This window comes from Dendropsophus ebraccatus, chromosome 1 (assembly GCF_027789765.1).
Source record: "Dendropsophus ebraccatus isolate aDenEbr1 chromosome 1, aDenEbr1.pat, whole genome shotgun sequence".
Lineage (NCBI taxonomy): Eukaryota > Metazoa > Chordata > Amphibia > Anura > Hylidae > Dendropsophus > Dendropsophus ebraccatus.
In genome coordinates, this window is record NC_091454.1 from 33484879 (window position 1) to 33501810 (window position 16932).

A 16932-nucleotide genomic window follows, 5' to 3' on the forward strand; every position below is an offset into this window, starting at 1 on the left:
ATGCATTGCCATTTTGAATTTCAATTTATAGACATAAGCAAGCTAATATGTAGATAATTTTGTTGCTTAACTATTTACCCAGTTGCTTTAGCAGATACTTAAAATTTAAATATATTGTTACCAAACTCTTTAGCAGTGAACAGCTCCAAGTTAAATTTATAATCTCATACTATTATAACTTAGGATATACATGTAGATACACAAAGAAGAAAACACTTGCATTATATTTACTATATACTGTAAGTCAAAGTATAACGCTTCTCCAAAATAATGAATAACACTGACCAAAAAGGAAAAAATCTAATTTATTATTATTATGATGTATGTATGTTTTTTCCCTTCTAATGTTATAAATAAGCAATTCTATAGCACATCATACCTTTTTGACAGTCGAAAGACTAAGGATTTAGTAACTTTAAAGAATGTAATAACGGCTAAAGTCACTGTTACATGGGCTGATATTCATACGAAAAATGGGAAAACGCTAGTTCATGGGCTGATTGCATCTGGTTAATAAGGCCACAGGAATGTTTAAGTGATCATTCACATGGCCTGGCCCCTCAAATGATTGACTCATCTAAAGTTCCTGTTATCTGGAACCTGCCAGCCAGTATAAAAGGGCCCAATGGGAAGAACTTGGGCATGATAAACAAGCAAATTCTTTAAGAAAAATTTAAAGATATTACTTCTGTATGACAATCTCTTTTTAAAATGAAGCTTCCTATATGAGTATCTGATCTACTGTATATGAACAGTTTAACAAACTCTCAAACATAGCTTAAGTGCAACCTAAAGTATAAGAACTCTAAATTATGGACAATATAAGGAATTAGTAGAAATAGTAGAAAAAAACTTTATGATGCTAAATATGTAACAGCGCCCCCACCTACAATGTTCTATTTATGTTACGGGTATCAGCGCACTAAGTTTTTATCTTTCCACCTATTATAGCTACACATCTGATAAAATATATGAACTACTTTTAGACCTGTGAGGCCTACCTTTCCTTTAGTTTACTTAAGGATATGTAACTGTGCCTCCACCTCCCATTTGCCATTTATCATATTGTTGACTGGGTCCCTTCAGGCACTAGGTCCAAGTTGATATTACAATTATATCTGTACACCCAATAAAATGTATGGAACTAGGTTCAGATATGTCCATTCTTACCTTTCCTTTACTTAGGGACTCTAAATTCAAATTGAAGCTCTTTTAACACAATATTATGACGTTATTGGAGCAAACAAAAAGCATCATTTATATGACAGTTACTGCAAGAGACTCATAGACTTATACAGTGATTATGTAGTATACCAGAGCATAATCCCTGTGGCTGGGCTGAGGATGGCACCTGTCCAAAAGTGTTTTGTTATATATTCTAGGAGTTAATATGTTTTATATTAAACTGTTATGTGTATTTCTCTGTACCAGTGTAACTGGAAGGCAGAGAATGGGTTACATGCTTTTCACTGCACACCACACAAAACAGGGACACCTACTGCCCTTAGTGGGAAGTGCTTAGCAAGTGTAAGCCTAGAAAGTGCTAGAAGGTGGGCGGAGTATGCAAATAGGCCCCCCATAAAAGGTTTGCAGTTGCAGTGTTTAGGCGAGACAAGTGACTAGCTGCTGAGGGAACAACATCACCTCATTTGATCAAAACAGAGTAAAGCTGCTGAGGGGAACAAAGAAAGATTATTAGCAACAGAGCAGCCAAAGAAAACAGCTGGAGGTGAGAGGAAAAGAAAGAGACTTTGAGAGACGGGTGTTTGTTTGAGAGTTTGTTGGGTGCACCCTCAGGACAGGGCCAGCACACATACAGTCAGTGGGAATCCTAAAGCCAGACACCCAAGTGGAAAGACTTGACTGTAAAAGGGAGCAGAGTTAACGTTGGCCTCTGCACCCATCTTCCTGAAATTCAGGAGGTAAGATTTATTAGGACCCCTGGATACCTCTAGGACCCGAAAGTTGTGACTTAAGGCCCAACCTAGTAACTAAAGGAGGAAGCTCCCTAGCTGACAGGGAGGGGAAACAGACCTAAGCACCATTGGGGAAGAGGTCCACAGGATCGCAGTGCCCACCAGCGTCCCACTCGTACTGACAGACCAGGATCTGAGGCAGATCATCTCTCCACACACCCCCAGACTCTCCACCAGCACAGTAACCTAGTCAAGGCTGCCAGTACAAAGACTACTACCACCATCATTATCTCCACATTCTCACTCTCTTCCATGCAGTGCAGCTCGCTGCAATTACACATAGTGATAGATTGTCTATAGCTCATGTTGTTGTGAAAGTCTGATAATCTCACATCATCGATCACTACATACTCTGAAGTTAAAGATAAGTTAATATCAAACACATCATCAACTTCATCATACTGTAGATTAAAATAATACCACATAATATATTTATGCCAGTAGAATTTGATGTATTATTATATTTTTAAATCTTACAAAAAAAAAAAAAAAGAATAAACGGTCACCAATACCTATAACTTATGTTTGACAGAATGTATAACTGATTATTAAATAAAGAAAGAGTTATCAAGAACATGAAATGAGGGGTGTTTTATAAGCCTTTCCCTTCTCTTATCCTCCATATTGTTTGACTTGCTGAAATAGAGCAATTGTATTGGGTATACTGCGCCATAATGAATATAATATGATTACTGGTATGTTGTCTTATTTTTTTTTGTTTGTGGATCTGACTAGTGAAATGTAAAAATGTGAATACAAATTTTGAGAAGATGTTAGGATACATGTATATGTCCAATAAGTAGGAGTAATCTGAAAAAAGTTTACAGTCAAGCTGTTGGCTTCTCATATCTCCCGACACTGTTTCATCTATACAAATCTACCGTATTAATGAAGTGGTGTTCTTGTTGGATAGTAATATCTACCAGTGGATTATTGAAAGTCCAGAGGAAAATATCCAGAGCTGATGCACCTGATGGTACTAAATATTATATCAAGAATGACTTCTTGGATAGTCCTAAGAAAAGCAACATCTCTACTCATATATTATACATAGAATAAATAGTTTCTCAAAAACTTTATATTTTAAAGTAAAAGAAATATGCCTTAAAAAACACTTTTTTAAGTAGTATAGACAAGAGGGAAGATTTATAAAGCAATCTTACATTAAAAATATCTTTTACTGCCCATAATAACCAATTACAGCTCAGTTTGCAATATTTGAAAGCTGAACTGTGATTGATTTTATTGGCAACAAAGGATGGTCATAGTAGACTGCTTGATAAAACTTTGTAAAAGTATCAAAGTTATCTAGGAGCTTACATTTTAGATAAACTCACCTGCAGCACATCAGTTGTCGGTAAAGCTTCTCTTACACTTTCAGTCCCGAGTCCAGAATCATCGGCATCAATGAGATTGTCCACAGGAACATCTGGATTTTGTTTCATGTAAGTAAAGTCACTTTCACTGGCATCAAACCCCACACAGACATTGTATGAGTAAGGGAATGTCAGTGTCCCATTTCCATACTGAGAAAGGATTCTGGGGTCGACTTGAGGATACAGGTTTGAGCTGAGGTTACTGAACATTGGGACGGGATCAGATTTCTTACACTTGGAGATAATGACCAACATGACAGTGATAAGAAATAGCAGTGAGATTAATCCAAGGGCGATGATTAAATACAACTGTAAACTAGATTGTGGATTCTCTTCCGTTGCTTGTTCATTGAACCTGGGGACAACCTGCTGGAAATTGTTGGCTATAAGAAGATTTAGGGTAACTGTAGATGACAGAGAGGGGTCACCATTGTCCTTCACCATCACCACTATCTTATGGTTCAGTACATCCTTCTCTTGAAAGATACGGGATGTTCTTATCTCCCCAGTATGTTGTGTGATGGCAAAATAAGAAGGTTCTGATAAGTGTAGAAAATGATAAGAGAGCCAAGCATTGTGTCCAGAGTCCGGATCTATGGCCACTACCTTAGTTATTAAGGAACCTTGTTCAGAATCAAAAGGGACCATCTCAAATGCCGTCATACCTCCAATGTCTGGGGACGGGAATAATATTTTTGGAGCATTATCATTCTGATCTACAATATGGATAAGTAGTGTTGTGTTGCTGCTTAGAGATGGGGATCCATTGTCTCTGGCATTTATTTGTATGTAAAACTCTTTATGTTGCTCATAATCGAATGATCTCTGAGTATAGAGGACCCCAGTCTCTATATTGATGGAGAGATAGGAGGATGGTGGAAGATCCTCTGTATTAGAGGTGGAGATGGAATAAAATATTCTTGCATTGTCTCCAGTGTCAGGATCTGAGGCTTGTATACTGTATATAGAGGAGCCTGGTAAATTGTTCTCTGGGACATAAGCAATATAAGTACTTCTGGTAAACAATGGCGGGTTGTCATTGACATCTGATATCTCCAATATAATGATCTTTCTGCTGGAAAGTGGGGGAGATCCTCTGTCAGTGGCTAAAACAGTAATGGTGTAACTAGAAACCTTCTCTCTGTCCATGGGACTTGTGGTGACAATTCTGTAATAGTTGTCAGATGATAAAACTAAATTAAATGGTATTTCATCCAGAAGTTTACAGTCCACTTCTCCATTCTGTCCTGAGTCTTTATCATGAACCTCAATCAGAGCGATCATTGTACCCACAGTAGCGTCCTCAGGAACAGGAGTAGAGAATGAGGTGATGGATATCTCAGGAGCATTGTCATTCTCATCTATGACTTCTACTAACACTTTACAATTGGATACAAGGCCTCCACCATCTTTTGCGGTCACAGAAAGTTCATAATTTTCTATAACCTCATAATCTAATTTACCATTTATTTTAATGTCCCCGGTCACAGGGTTGATGCTGAATGTTCCAGTTTGATGGACATTCCCAGAAGTCTTCCTAAAGGAATATGTGACCTGTCCATTAACCCCTTCATCCTTGTCTGTGGTGTTTACAGTGAGTATTGATGTATTCACTGGAGTATTCTCATTGACACTGACTTTATATACTGACTGGATGAATACTGGGAAATTATCATTAGCATCTGTAACAATGATCCTTATTAGAGCGGTTCCAGATCTCATAGGTTTCCCTCCATCAATAGCTGTTAGTATGAGCTCATGAAGACTCTGGGTCTCTCTATCTAATGGTTTCTCTAGAACAAGCTCTATACATGTGCTGCCATCTGGATTGGTGTCTTCACTCAGTGTAAAATATTGGTTGTCACTGAGCTTATATGACTGTACAGAATTATAACCAGTGTCAGGATCTTCTGCAGCATGTAAAGCAAATCTGATTCCTGCTGAGGTTAATTCAATTGTCTCTATGCTGAATATATCAGGGAAAAATGCTGGAGAATTATCATTTATATCCAGAATTTCCACCTTGATTTTAACAATACTGAATGGATTTTCAACCACAGCATCAAAGCTAAGGAAGCAAGAAGCTGCTGACCCACACAATGTCTCTCTGTCTATCCTGTCCTTTATATAGAGATTTCCATTATCTAGACTAACGTAGAAATATTGCTCTGAAGCTCTGGATACAATCCTCAGTTTTCTAGATGAGAGCTGCTTAATATCTAATCCAAGGTCATCTGCAATATTTGCTATAACAGAGTCTTTCCTCATTTCTTCTACAATGGAATAATGAATCTGACCAGAGACTGAATGACACAGCCAAGAAAATAAGATAGAAATGGTTACTTGCCATCTGAGTCCTTTGTATTTCTTTGTATAAGGTTCCATCTCAGTCATCAGCTTCAGAACTCTTCATTAAAATGATCTTTGTTGTTTTAGAATTAGTAATCCAGAATGTTGTTGTTATAAATCCAGGAATTTCATAAAATATTGTACAAAGAATCCAGATAATGTCTGTGTCTCCCTGTGCAGATCTGCAGTTTGTATGAGGAAGAAAAACACCAGTGGATCCCCAGGTCTGCATTTCTCTGTTTATTGGTTAAACAGCGGCGCTCTGAGGTGAAACTGAGGAACTGCAAACTTAATTTTTTTTTCCAGAATTTCTTACTATATAGTTATACACTTTAAAAGTATTGAGATTTTCAATTTATAGACATACAAAAGTTTAAATTTATAGACATACAGAAGTTAATATATATGTTTTTCACATAACTATTTACCTAGGTGTTGTCAGGAATCAGGTGATACAGACACGACAAGACAGTGAGCCCTAGGTCTGAACCCACCCACTGTCACCTGCCTGCTTGCCTCAATCGACCCTAGGCGGTCGCGGACAACCACGAAGACGTTCCCTACGCTGCGTAAGTGAACACACAGAACAATACAGACAGACAAAACACAATAGAGAGTAATGAACGATCCGGGTCAAACCACACTAGCAACAAGGTACAGAATCAGGAAAACAAGGAATAGTCTAAGTCCAGGCAAAGGTCAAAACACGAGTAGTCAAGCAAAAGGAATCAGGACGGGGATGACAGGAAAAGGACAGGGTGAGCTGGGACTAGAACTGATCTATGAACTGATCTAATAGCCAGCGATGTACTGCTGGTTGGCTCTGAACTATATACCAGAGGGAGGGTCCTGGACCAGAGCTAATTGGTCCGGACTCCTAATGAGCAAAACACAGCAGCTGCATCGCTGCATGCAGAGTGGCTGAACTGAAAGCCACTCACCCTGAGTGCAATGCCACTCAGCTGTGTCCCGGTCGGCCGACAGCCAGTCACGTGACCCCACGGCGTCTCCGGTCGCTAGGGGCGCCGTCGGGTCTCGGGGATATCTTCCGGGCTAAAGCTGCGGGAGAGAGCGTCAGCCCTGACATTACGAGAACCAGGTCGGTAAGTGATCTCAAAATAAAACCTAGTAAAAAATAGAGCCCATCTAGCCTGACGAGGAGAGAGACGCTTAGCTGTATCGAGGTAGACCAAGTTTTTGTGGTCAGTCAGTACAGTAACCTTATGTTTAGCGCCTTCTAAAAAATGCCGCCACTCATCAAAGGCCATCTTGATGGCCAATAGCTCTCTATTGCCAATATCATAGTTGCGCTCCGCTGGAGAAAATTTTCTCGAGAAGAACGCAACAGGTCGAAGATTGCTCAGGGTACTCGACCCTTGAGACAATACTGCTCCAACCCCCACCTCGGATGCGTCCACCTCTACCACAAATGGACGCTCAAAATCTGGGTGAACCAGTACTGGAGCTTTCGAAAAACACCGTCTAAGAGTGTCAAATGCTCCCATGGCTTCGGGAGACCAATGTACTAGATCCGCCCCCTTTCTAGTCAGGTCAGTGAGGGGTTTAGCAATGAGAGAGAACCCCTTAATGAATTTCCTGTAGTAGTTGGCAAAGCCCAGGAACCTTTGAAGAGCCTTGAGATTGTTGGGTCTTTGCCATTTTTCGATGGCCGCTACTTTAATAGGGTCCATACTAAAAGAGTTGGGGGTAATATTGTAACCTAAAAAGGAAATCTCTTGGATACAAAAATGACACTTAGATAATTTGGCGCATAGACTGTGTTGTCTCAAAAGCTCCATCACTGTACGTACGTGTCTAACGTGCGAATCCCAATCAGGGGAAAAGATTAAAATATCATCCAGATATACGACCAAAAAACGTCCTAGATATTCACGAAAAACATCATTCACAAACCTCTGGAATACTGCTGGAGCATTACACAGCCCAAAGGGCATGACCAGGTACTCAAAGTGGCCCTCTGGGGTATTAAATGCGGTTTTCCATTCGTCTCCTTGCTTGATACGAATTAAATTATATGCTCCCCGGAGGTCAATTTTAGAAAACCACTTAGCTCCACTTATCTGATTAAAAAGATCTGGTATCAATGGCAATGGATGCTGATCTTTTACAGTGATTTTGTTTAGTTCCCTGTAATCAATACAGGGCCGCAGACCGCCATCCTTTTTACCAACAAAAAAGAATCCGGCCCCCATAGGGGAAGAGGAGGGCCGTATGTGACCTTTACGTAAGCTGTCCTTAATATATTCCCGCATGGCCTCTCTCTCAGGACAGGACAGGTTAAAAATTCGCCCTCGAGGGTATTTAACACCGGGAATTAAATCAATAGAACAATCATATGGTCGGTGAGGCGGGAGACCCTCCACAGCCCTTTCATCAAAGACCTCGGCAAAATCACACAAAAATTCTGGAATCTCCTCCTTATCTGGAGAACATTCCGCCAAAGCAACAGTAATACAGTGAGACCCACATGCTGAACCCCATCTTACAAGTTCTCGGCTGGACCAATCAAACACAGGGTTGTGTGTCTCCAACCAAGGCAATCCCAATATCACGTCAGATGACAAATTGTGCATGAGAAGAAAATCAAGTTTTTCAACATGAATTGAGCCCACCTTGACTTCTAGACAGGGGGTGATATAACGTACTTCCCCTTGCACAAACGGCGCAGAATCAGCTCCTGTGACATTTACAGGACGCTGAAGCAGAATGGGACATACCTTTAGACTGGAAAAGAACGTGGAGTTAATAAAATTAGCAGAAGATCCGGAATCTATCTGGGCATATCCATTTATAGTTTTATTTCCCACGGACAAGCAGATGGGTAATAACAACTTATTTTTAAAGGGTACCTGTGCGCCTGAGAGATCCCCTCGATAATCTCTCAGGCGCTGGAGTTTTCCGGCGAGGATCTTGGTCTGGAAGGGCATTGTCGAAGTTGATGACCGGTCTTTCCACAGTAGAAACACAGATGGTTTTGCATCCGATGGGCTCGCCTGACCTTAGCATCAGTGACGTCTACCTGCATAGGTTCTACGGGTGATGAAAAAACGGGATGGGAAGGTGGGGAGCTCGAGGACCTGGAATGATCGGGGGTACTCTTTTCCTTCTGTCGGTCCCTCAGTCTGCGGTCAACCCGGATGGCCAAGGTCATACTATCCTCCAGTGATTCAGGAGTGGGGTACGCTACCAACATATCCTTCAAGCGGTCGCAAAGACCCACACGAAACTGGTACCGGAGCGCAGAGTCGTTCCATGTGGAAAGACCACTCCACTGTCTGAACTCAGAGCAGTACTCTTCCACTGGATGACGGCCCTGTCTCAGGCTTGTTAACTGACGTTCTGCGTTAGAGGCACTGTCAGGATCGTCATATAATAACCCCAGCGCAGCGAAAAAATGGTCAGTAGTCAGCAACTCAGGCGAGTGAGAAGGTAGGGAAAAGGCCCATTCCTGAGGAGGACCCTGGAGAAGGGACATAACAATGCCCACCCGCTGGGTCTCATCTCCTGAGGATCGGGGGCGCAATCTAAAAAACAATTTGCACCCCTCCCTAAAGGCACGGAACTTCTTCCTGTCTCCCAAAAATTTGTCCGGGAGTTGAACAGGTGGTTCCGGGGGTACTGGGGAGGTCACGGTAAGCTGTCGGGGTGCCGTCTCCTGGTCTTGGACCCTAACCGCCAGCTCCTGGACCATAGTATTAAGTCTCTGCATCTGTTCCACAATGTTAGTCATGGCGGTCCTGTTATCCATAAGGCTAGCGGCAGTATGGGCTGGCTATTCTGTCAGGAATCAGGTGATACAGACACGACAAGACAGTGAGCCCTAGGTCTGAACCCACCCACTGTCACCTGCCTGCTTGCCTCAATCGACCCTAGGCGGTCGCGGACAACCACGAAGACGTTCCCTACGCTGCGTAAGTGAACACACAGAACAATACAGACAGACAAAACACAATAGAGAGTAATGAACGATCCGGGTCAAACCACACTAGCAACAAGGTACAGAATCAGGAAAACAAGGAATAGTCTAAGTCCAGGCAAAGGTCAAAACACGAGTAGTCAAGCAAAAGGAATCAGGACGGGGATGACAGGAAAAGGACAGGGTGAGCTGGGACTAGAACTGATCTATGAACTGATCTAATAGCCAGCGATGTACTGCTGGCTGGCTCTGAACTATATACCAGAGGGAGGGTCCTGGACCAGAGCTAATTGGTCCGGACTCCTAATGAGCAAAACACAGCAGCTGCATCGCTGCATGCAGAGTGGCTGAACTGAAAGCCACTCACCCTGAGTGCAATGCCACTCAGCTGTGTCCCGGTCGGCCGACAGCCAGTCACGTGACCCCACGGCGTCTCCGGTCGCTAGGGGCGCCGTCGGGTCTCCGCGACGTCACCCGGCCGGCGGAGGCGGAGCGACGGCGCTGCACTCCAGCCGGGGCAGACATCGCTGGAGCACGGTCAGGTAAGTTGCTGACAGGTGTTTAAGAGATACTTAAAATGGAAATGTTCAGTTACCAAAAGTATAGAGATATTTTATAATTTAGGTAAATATTTCACTCCCATCAATTTACACATCCTTCCCTTGATTCCATATTTACATAGCAAATATTCTATTTAAAAATTCTTATTTTGGGTAAAATAGGATGTCCATATAATGGCAGAACAGCTCTGGTCAATAGATAAAGATCCTGAACAGAGATTTCCTTAAGAAGGAGCTTGAGTTTTTTAATAGACATCCCTTTAGTGTAGATAAGCTCATGTATTCTAAATGGCATAAGAATTATATTTACATGTATGCTAATTAACATTATATTTATACAGTATATATATACAATTTTTAGACACTTACTAAAAAGTGAAGACATCATATATCTATATGTGTGTGTGTACTTTTTCTTTTCTTCCAATAAAAATTGTATACAGCAGTACATCTTTGTTATTCTAAAAAGGCATAAGACTTTAGGAATATTGAAAAGGGCACTGTTATACGGAGAAGCACTGGCACTGCCCGAGAGAAATGTGAAAAGCTTTGATTGGTTGTGGTATAAGCGTTTAGATCACGACCGATACAGAGAATAAGACAGGAGTCCATGCTTGAGGCAGTCCTCTCCTGGCTCTGTGTCACATGAGGAGGAGGCCTCATAATGTGAGTCTATGGGGTACGTCTCTTCACACTGACACAGAGTGGGGAGAAAATAACAAATGGCTGCACCAACATTCAAGTAATTGTTCCCCTGAATTAATCAAACCATCTAAAGGCTCTATTGCTCGGGGCCCACCGGGCCAAAGTAAAGAACCTGGGCCTGACAAACAAATCATTGATTTAGGAAAAAAGGGGGTTGTCGACACATTAAAAATCTTTTTTTTTTTAAATATAGCTTCCTATATGATTTTGAAAAGTTTTAATAGTACAAACACTCAAAAGAAGCCTAAATACAACCTAGAGATTTAGAACTCTAAAATGGGTAAAATAAGGCATTAGGAAAAACAAACTTTAGAATACAAAATAAGTAACATTGCTCTCACCTACCATTTGCTATTTATCATACTTATATCAGCCCCATTGAGCAACGAGGGCCAAAATGTCAGATTTTAACCCACAGGGGTCAGCAGTGACATCACAGCTATGCAAGCCTACAGCTCCACCCCCTCCTCTCTGAACCTTGCTCCATCCATTCTATTAATAGGCAGCAAATGTCTGTATTACTACAAGTGTCTTTTGAGCAGCATGGTGGCTCAGTGTCGGCCAATAACTCATATTATCAAATAAACTAGTTTTCAGAATCTTTTATCTCTTGTAGGACTACAAACCCCAGCACACAAGTACATGTTAGGAGTTGTAGTCCTGGATTACATATACACTACAGCAGCCAAACTACAGGTGGGCGGGGTTTCACTGAGCCAGAATTCTGCTGCAGGTTTACTTCAGCAATAGATAGATACAATGGTGACTGACATGAGGTGAAGCTGCATCAGCCCTCTCTATATTACAGACAGCAGCAGCACTGCCTTAACACTTTATATCTTTACACTTCAATAGTAACAATAAAGGGGGAGATTTATCAAAGCCTGTGCAGAGGAGTAGGGAAACAATTGCTAAAGCAACCAACCAGGCCTCTAAAAATGAAACCTAGAATCTGACTGGTTGCTATTGGCAACAGTTTCCTGTTCTTCTGCACAAGTATTGATAAATCACCCACCATAGTTCCTTTATTTATATAGCTCCAACCTATTCTACAGTTCTGTACAGAGATTGTAGTCACTCATATTTGTTCCTGTCCCCAGTGGAGCTCACAATGTTTTGGAGAGTGGGAAAAAAAATCCAGGCAAACATGGGGGACATACATGCAGTTGTTATCCTTGGACCCAAACACTACTAACCTATGTGCCTCCCACAACATAGCTATCAGCTCCTGGTCTCCTCCATGTCATGCTGCACTTCCTGCTGCAGTTTTTGCTGGGCTCATATGTTAGCTCCTCCTACAAGGGCGGGTCTAATGAAATATGGAAGCCTAACCCCGCCCACTTGATGACTCATTGTTCCCTCACTGGCAGGCACAGAAAACAGAAAGGGAACATGACATCACAGGAAGAAAAGAAAACACAGGCAGAGTGGTTATGTGACTGAGCCTGAGAACACAATTAGGGATCTAAATAAATAATAGAAGTGTATGTAGAATATACAGCACCCACAGAAATCAATGCAATGCTACTTTATTGAAAAATCCCGGACAACCCCTTTAAGGATATATAGAAGTGTTCCAACCTCCCATGAGGTATTTATCATACTAGCATGTGGGCCTTTCACTACTTAGGTCCAAGTCATTATCTTTGAACCAATTATATCTTCAGTATACACCCCCAAAGATACGGGACAAGGTTCAGGTATGTTCCGCCTTACCTTTCTATTAGCTTTTAAAGGTTTCTTATTTTTACTTAAACCTTTTCAATACAATATTAAGGCATGCTATCAAAGAGAGCTTTACTTATATAACAATTACTGAAGGAGATACATAGACTTACACAGCGTTTTAACTTAGCGATAGACTGTCTATAGATCACGTTGTTGTGAAAGTCTGATAATCTCACACCATGAATCACTAAATACACTGAAGTTACACGGAAGTTAGAAGCAGACATATCTCTTTATTACACAATAGATTAAAATAATAGCGTTATCATATGATGTATTTGTAGAATATTATTTATCATGATATTCTTAGATATTAGTAAAAATATAGCCATCATGAATAAATTCCGTAAGAAATTTTAAATGATTTAAAAAAAAAAAAAAAAAGAAAGAAAGTTATCAAGAACATGAAAGGAGGTGTGCTTTATAAGCTTTTCTTCCTCATATTCTCCATATTATTTGAGTTTAAATAATGAATAAACTCCACAATGCTCTTCAGCTTTTCATAAAATCCATAAAACTTATTAGTTCAGCTCGCTGACAGCAGCACCATGTTCTAAGCACGCCACTGCAAGGACACCTGTCATACACAGATTTGCTTACCAGTTTATTGTCCTCCTGTACGTCCCTTTTGGCACAGATTGATCCATGGGGAAAAGAGCCATGATTATGGATTGGGTCCAAAACGCGTCGGCTGTTTTATGATGAATAAGAAATAAAGTTAGGGACTTTATGAAAAGCTGAAGAGCATTGTGGCGTTTATCCATTAATTATACTTATCCCTTGGAGTCCTAAGAAGTCTCTTCGTGCTAATTCTTTGATGGTGGGAATAATCTAAATGGATGGAGGTGCTGACTGCAACTTTAGTTGTGTTTTTTTTCATATTATTTGAGTTGCTCAAATACAGAAATTGGCTTCATCCGTGCCACCCCTCAACCCACAAATTCTCTCCGTAACATAATATTACATGTTTTATTAAGTCATGAATATAATGTGGATACTGGTTATTATATTGCTATTTGTTTGTACATCTGACATGAGAAATTACAAAAAAGTGAGCTTGCTTGGATATATTGATATGTCTAATAAGTAGGTGTAGTTATATACGGTTTGAGAATAAGAGGTTTATGGTCAAAACGTTGCCTTCACTGTAACCTTTTTGGTTTGGAAGGACACTGTTTTATCTAGAAATCTACTATATCAATGAGGTGGTTTTATTGTTGCATAGTAATATCAACCAGGTGAGTGGTACGAGCCCAGAGGAAAATATCCATCTGATACACCTGATGGAGCTATAACATACAGTATATCCCTCAAAAATATATGTTAAGGATAGCAAATTCCTTGCATGATGTCATACGACAAAGTATAACTTTATTGTAACATCTCCACTCATATCACATCATAAGTAAAAATAGATTATCAAAAACTTTAAGTTTTTAAAAGTAATATGCCAAAAGGTCCTTGTGCTTTAAGCAGTATAGTCAAGGTGGCCGATTTATATAGCCATCTTACATTAAAAAAAGCTCTTTACTGCCCATACCAACCAATCACATCTCAACTTTCAAATATTCTATGAAATTCAAAGAAAATGTGAAAACTGAGCTGTAATGGGTCGATATGGTTAACAAAGAACGTTCTTAATGTAAAATTGCTTGACAAATCTCCCGATATATATATATATATATATATATATATATATATATATATATATATATTATTTAAGACTTGAATTTGAGACTAGACTTTAAACAATCTCACCTCCGGCACATCAGTTGTTGGTAAAGCTTCTCTTACATTTTCATTTCCGAGTCCAGAATCATCGGCATCAATGAGATTGTCCACAGGAACATCTGGATTTTGTTTCATGTAAGTAAAGTCACTTTCACTGGCATCGAACCCCACACAGACATTGTATGAGTAAGGGAATGTCAGTGTCCCATTTCCATACTGAGAAAGGATTCTGGGGTCGACTTGAGGATACAGGTTTGAGCTGAGGTTACTGAACATTGGGACGGAATCAGATTTCTTACACTTGGAGATAATGACCAACATGACAGTGATAAGAAATAGCAGTGAGATTAATCCAAGGGCGATGATTAAATACAACTGTAAACTAGATTGTGGATTCTCTTCCGTTACTTGTTCATTGAACCTGGGGACAACCTGCTGGAAATTGTTGGCTATAAGAAGATTTAGGGTAACTGTAGATGACAGAGAGGGGTCTCCATTGTCCTTCACCATCACCACTATCTTATGGTTCAGTACATCCTTCTCTTGAAACATACGAGATGTCCTTATCTCCCCAGTATGTTGTGTGATGGCAAAATAAGAAGGTTCTGATAAGTGTAGAAAATGATAAGAGAGCCAAGCATTGTGTCCAGAGTCCGGATCTATGGCCACTACCTTAGTTATTAAGGAACCTTGTTCAGAATCAAAAGGGACCATGTCAAATGCTGTCATACCTCCAATGTCTGGGGACGGGAATAATATTTTTGGAGCATTATCATTCTGATCTACAATATGGATAAGTAGTGTTGTGTTGCTGCTTAGAGATGGGGATCCATTGTCTCTGGCATTTATTTGTATGTGAAACTCTTTATGTTGCTCATAATCGAATGATCTCTGAGCATAGAGGACCCCAGTCTCTATATTGATGGAGAGATAGGAGGATGGTGGAAGATCCTCTGTATTAGAGGTGGAGATGGAATAAAATATTCTTGCATTGTCTCCAGTGTCAGGATCTGAGGCTTGTATACTGTATATAGAGGAGCCTGGTAAATTGTTCTCTGGGACATAAGCAATATAAGTACTTCTAGTAAACAATGGCGGGTTGTCATTGACATCTGATATCTCCAATGTGATGGTTCTTCTACTGGAAAGTGGGGGAGATCCTCTGTCAGTGGCTAAAACAGTAATGGTGTAACTAGAAACCTTCTCTCTGTCCATGGGACTTGTGGTGACAATTCTGTAATAGTTGTCAGATGATAAAACTAAATCAAATGGTATTTCATCCAGAAGTTTACAGTCCACTTCTCCATTCATTCCTGAGTCTTTATCATGAACTTCAAGCAGAGCGATCATTGTACCCACAGCGGCGTCCTCAGGAATAGGAGTAGAGAATGAGGTGATGGATATCTCAGGAGCATTGTCATTCTCATCTATGACTTCTACTAATACTTCACAATGGGACACAAGGCCTCCACCATCTTTAGCCTGTACGGAGAGCTCATAGTTGTCTGTTGCTTCATAATCTAGGTTTTGGTTTATTTTAATGTCCCCTGTCACGGGGTTGATGCTGAATGCTCCTGTACGATGTACATGTCCAGAAGTCTTACTGAAGGAATATGTGACCTGTCCATTGACCCCTTCATCCTTGTCTGTGGAAGTCACAGTGATTATTGTTGTATTTATCTGAGTATTCTCATTGACACTGACTTTATATACTGACTGGGTGAATATTGGGAAATTATCATTAACATCAGTAACAATGATCCTTATTATGGCAGTTCCAGATCTCATAGGTTTCCCTCCATCCACAGCTGTCAGTATGAGCTCATGAAGACTCTGGGTCTCTCTATCTAATGGTTTCTCTAGGATAAGCTCTAAAAATTTACTATGATCTGGAATAGTGACTTGACTCTTAAGTGTAAAGTATTGGTTGTCACTGAGCTTATATGACTGTACAGAATTAGAACCAGTGTCTGGATCTTCTGCAGCTTGTAAAGCAAATCTGGTTCCTGCTGATGTTAATTCAATTGTCTCTATGCTAAATATTTCTGGGGAAAACATTGGAAAATTATCATTTATATCCAGAATTTCCACCTTTATCTTAGTAATACTAAATGGATTCTCAGTCACAGCATCAAATGTTAGGAAGCAAGAAGCTGCTGCCCCACACAATGTCTCCCTGTCTATCCTGTCCTTAACATACAGATTTCCATTATCTAGATTTACATAGAAATATCTCTCTGAAGCTCTGGATACAATCCTCAGTTTTCTAGATGAGAGCTGCTTAATATCTAATCCAAGGTCATCTGCAATATTTGCTATAACAGAGTCTTTCCTCATTTCTTCTACAATGGAATAATGAATCTGACCAGAGACTGAATGACACAGCCAGGAAAATAAGATAGAAATGGTTACTTGCCATCTGAGTCCTTTGTATTTCTCTGTATAAGATTCCATCTCAATCATCGGGTTTTAATGTCTTCCAAGAAATAATCTTTTTTAAATTAGCATTGATAATCCAGAATGTTGTAGCAAATAATATTAGAAATCAAGAAGAACATAAAATAATGTAG

The 16932-nt window shown here is 40.3% G+C and overlaps 2 protein-coding genes across 2 annotated transcripts in view; both read right to left on the bottom strand.

Annotated features, from left to right (window-relative positions):
- LOC138791883 (protocadherin gamma-A4-like) overlaps positions 1 to 16699 on the bottom strand; it is a 255016-nt gene extending 238317 nt beyond the window's left edge. The window contains exon 1 of the mRNA XM_069969290.1: positions 14390 to 16699. Within this exon, the coding sequence (XP_069825391.1) occupies positions 14390 to 16699 (2310 nt within the window). The remainder of the gene's footprint in view (positions 1 to 14389) is intronic.
- LOC138771091 (protocadherin gamma-B1-like) lies at positions 574 to 5862 on the bottom strand. The gene is made up of 3 exons (XM_069950542.1): positions 3314 to 5862; positions 2195 to 2377; positions 574 to 660 (listed from the first exon to the last, which is right to left on the bottom strand). The coding sequence occupies exons 1-3, from the start codon at positions 5744 to 5746 to the stop codon at positions 574 to 576; spliced, it is 2703 nt and encodes a 900-aa protein (XP_069806643.1). The 5' UTR covers positions 5747 to 5862.
- Positions 16700 to 16932: the final 233 nt, after the last annotated feature.

Bases quoted from the DNA above. Each gene is read 5' to 3' on its own strand.
- LOC138771091 (XM_069950542.1), bottom strand. From the start codon at position 5,746: ATGACTGAGATGGAACCTTATACAAAGAAATACAAAGGACTCAGATGG. The intron at 2,378-3,313 runs GTGAGTTTATCT...TTTAATCTACAG, and splicing joins CGACAACTGATGTGCTGCAG to TATGATGAAGTTGATGATGT. The intron at 661-2,194 runs GTAGTAGTCTTT...TTTTTCTTAAAG, and splicing joins ATGTGGAGATAATGATGGTG to AATTTGCTTGTTTATCATGC.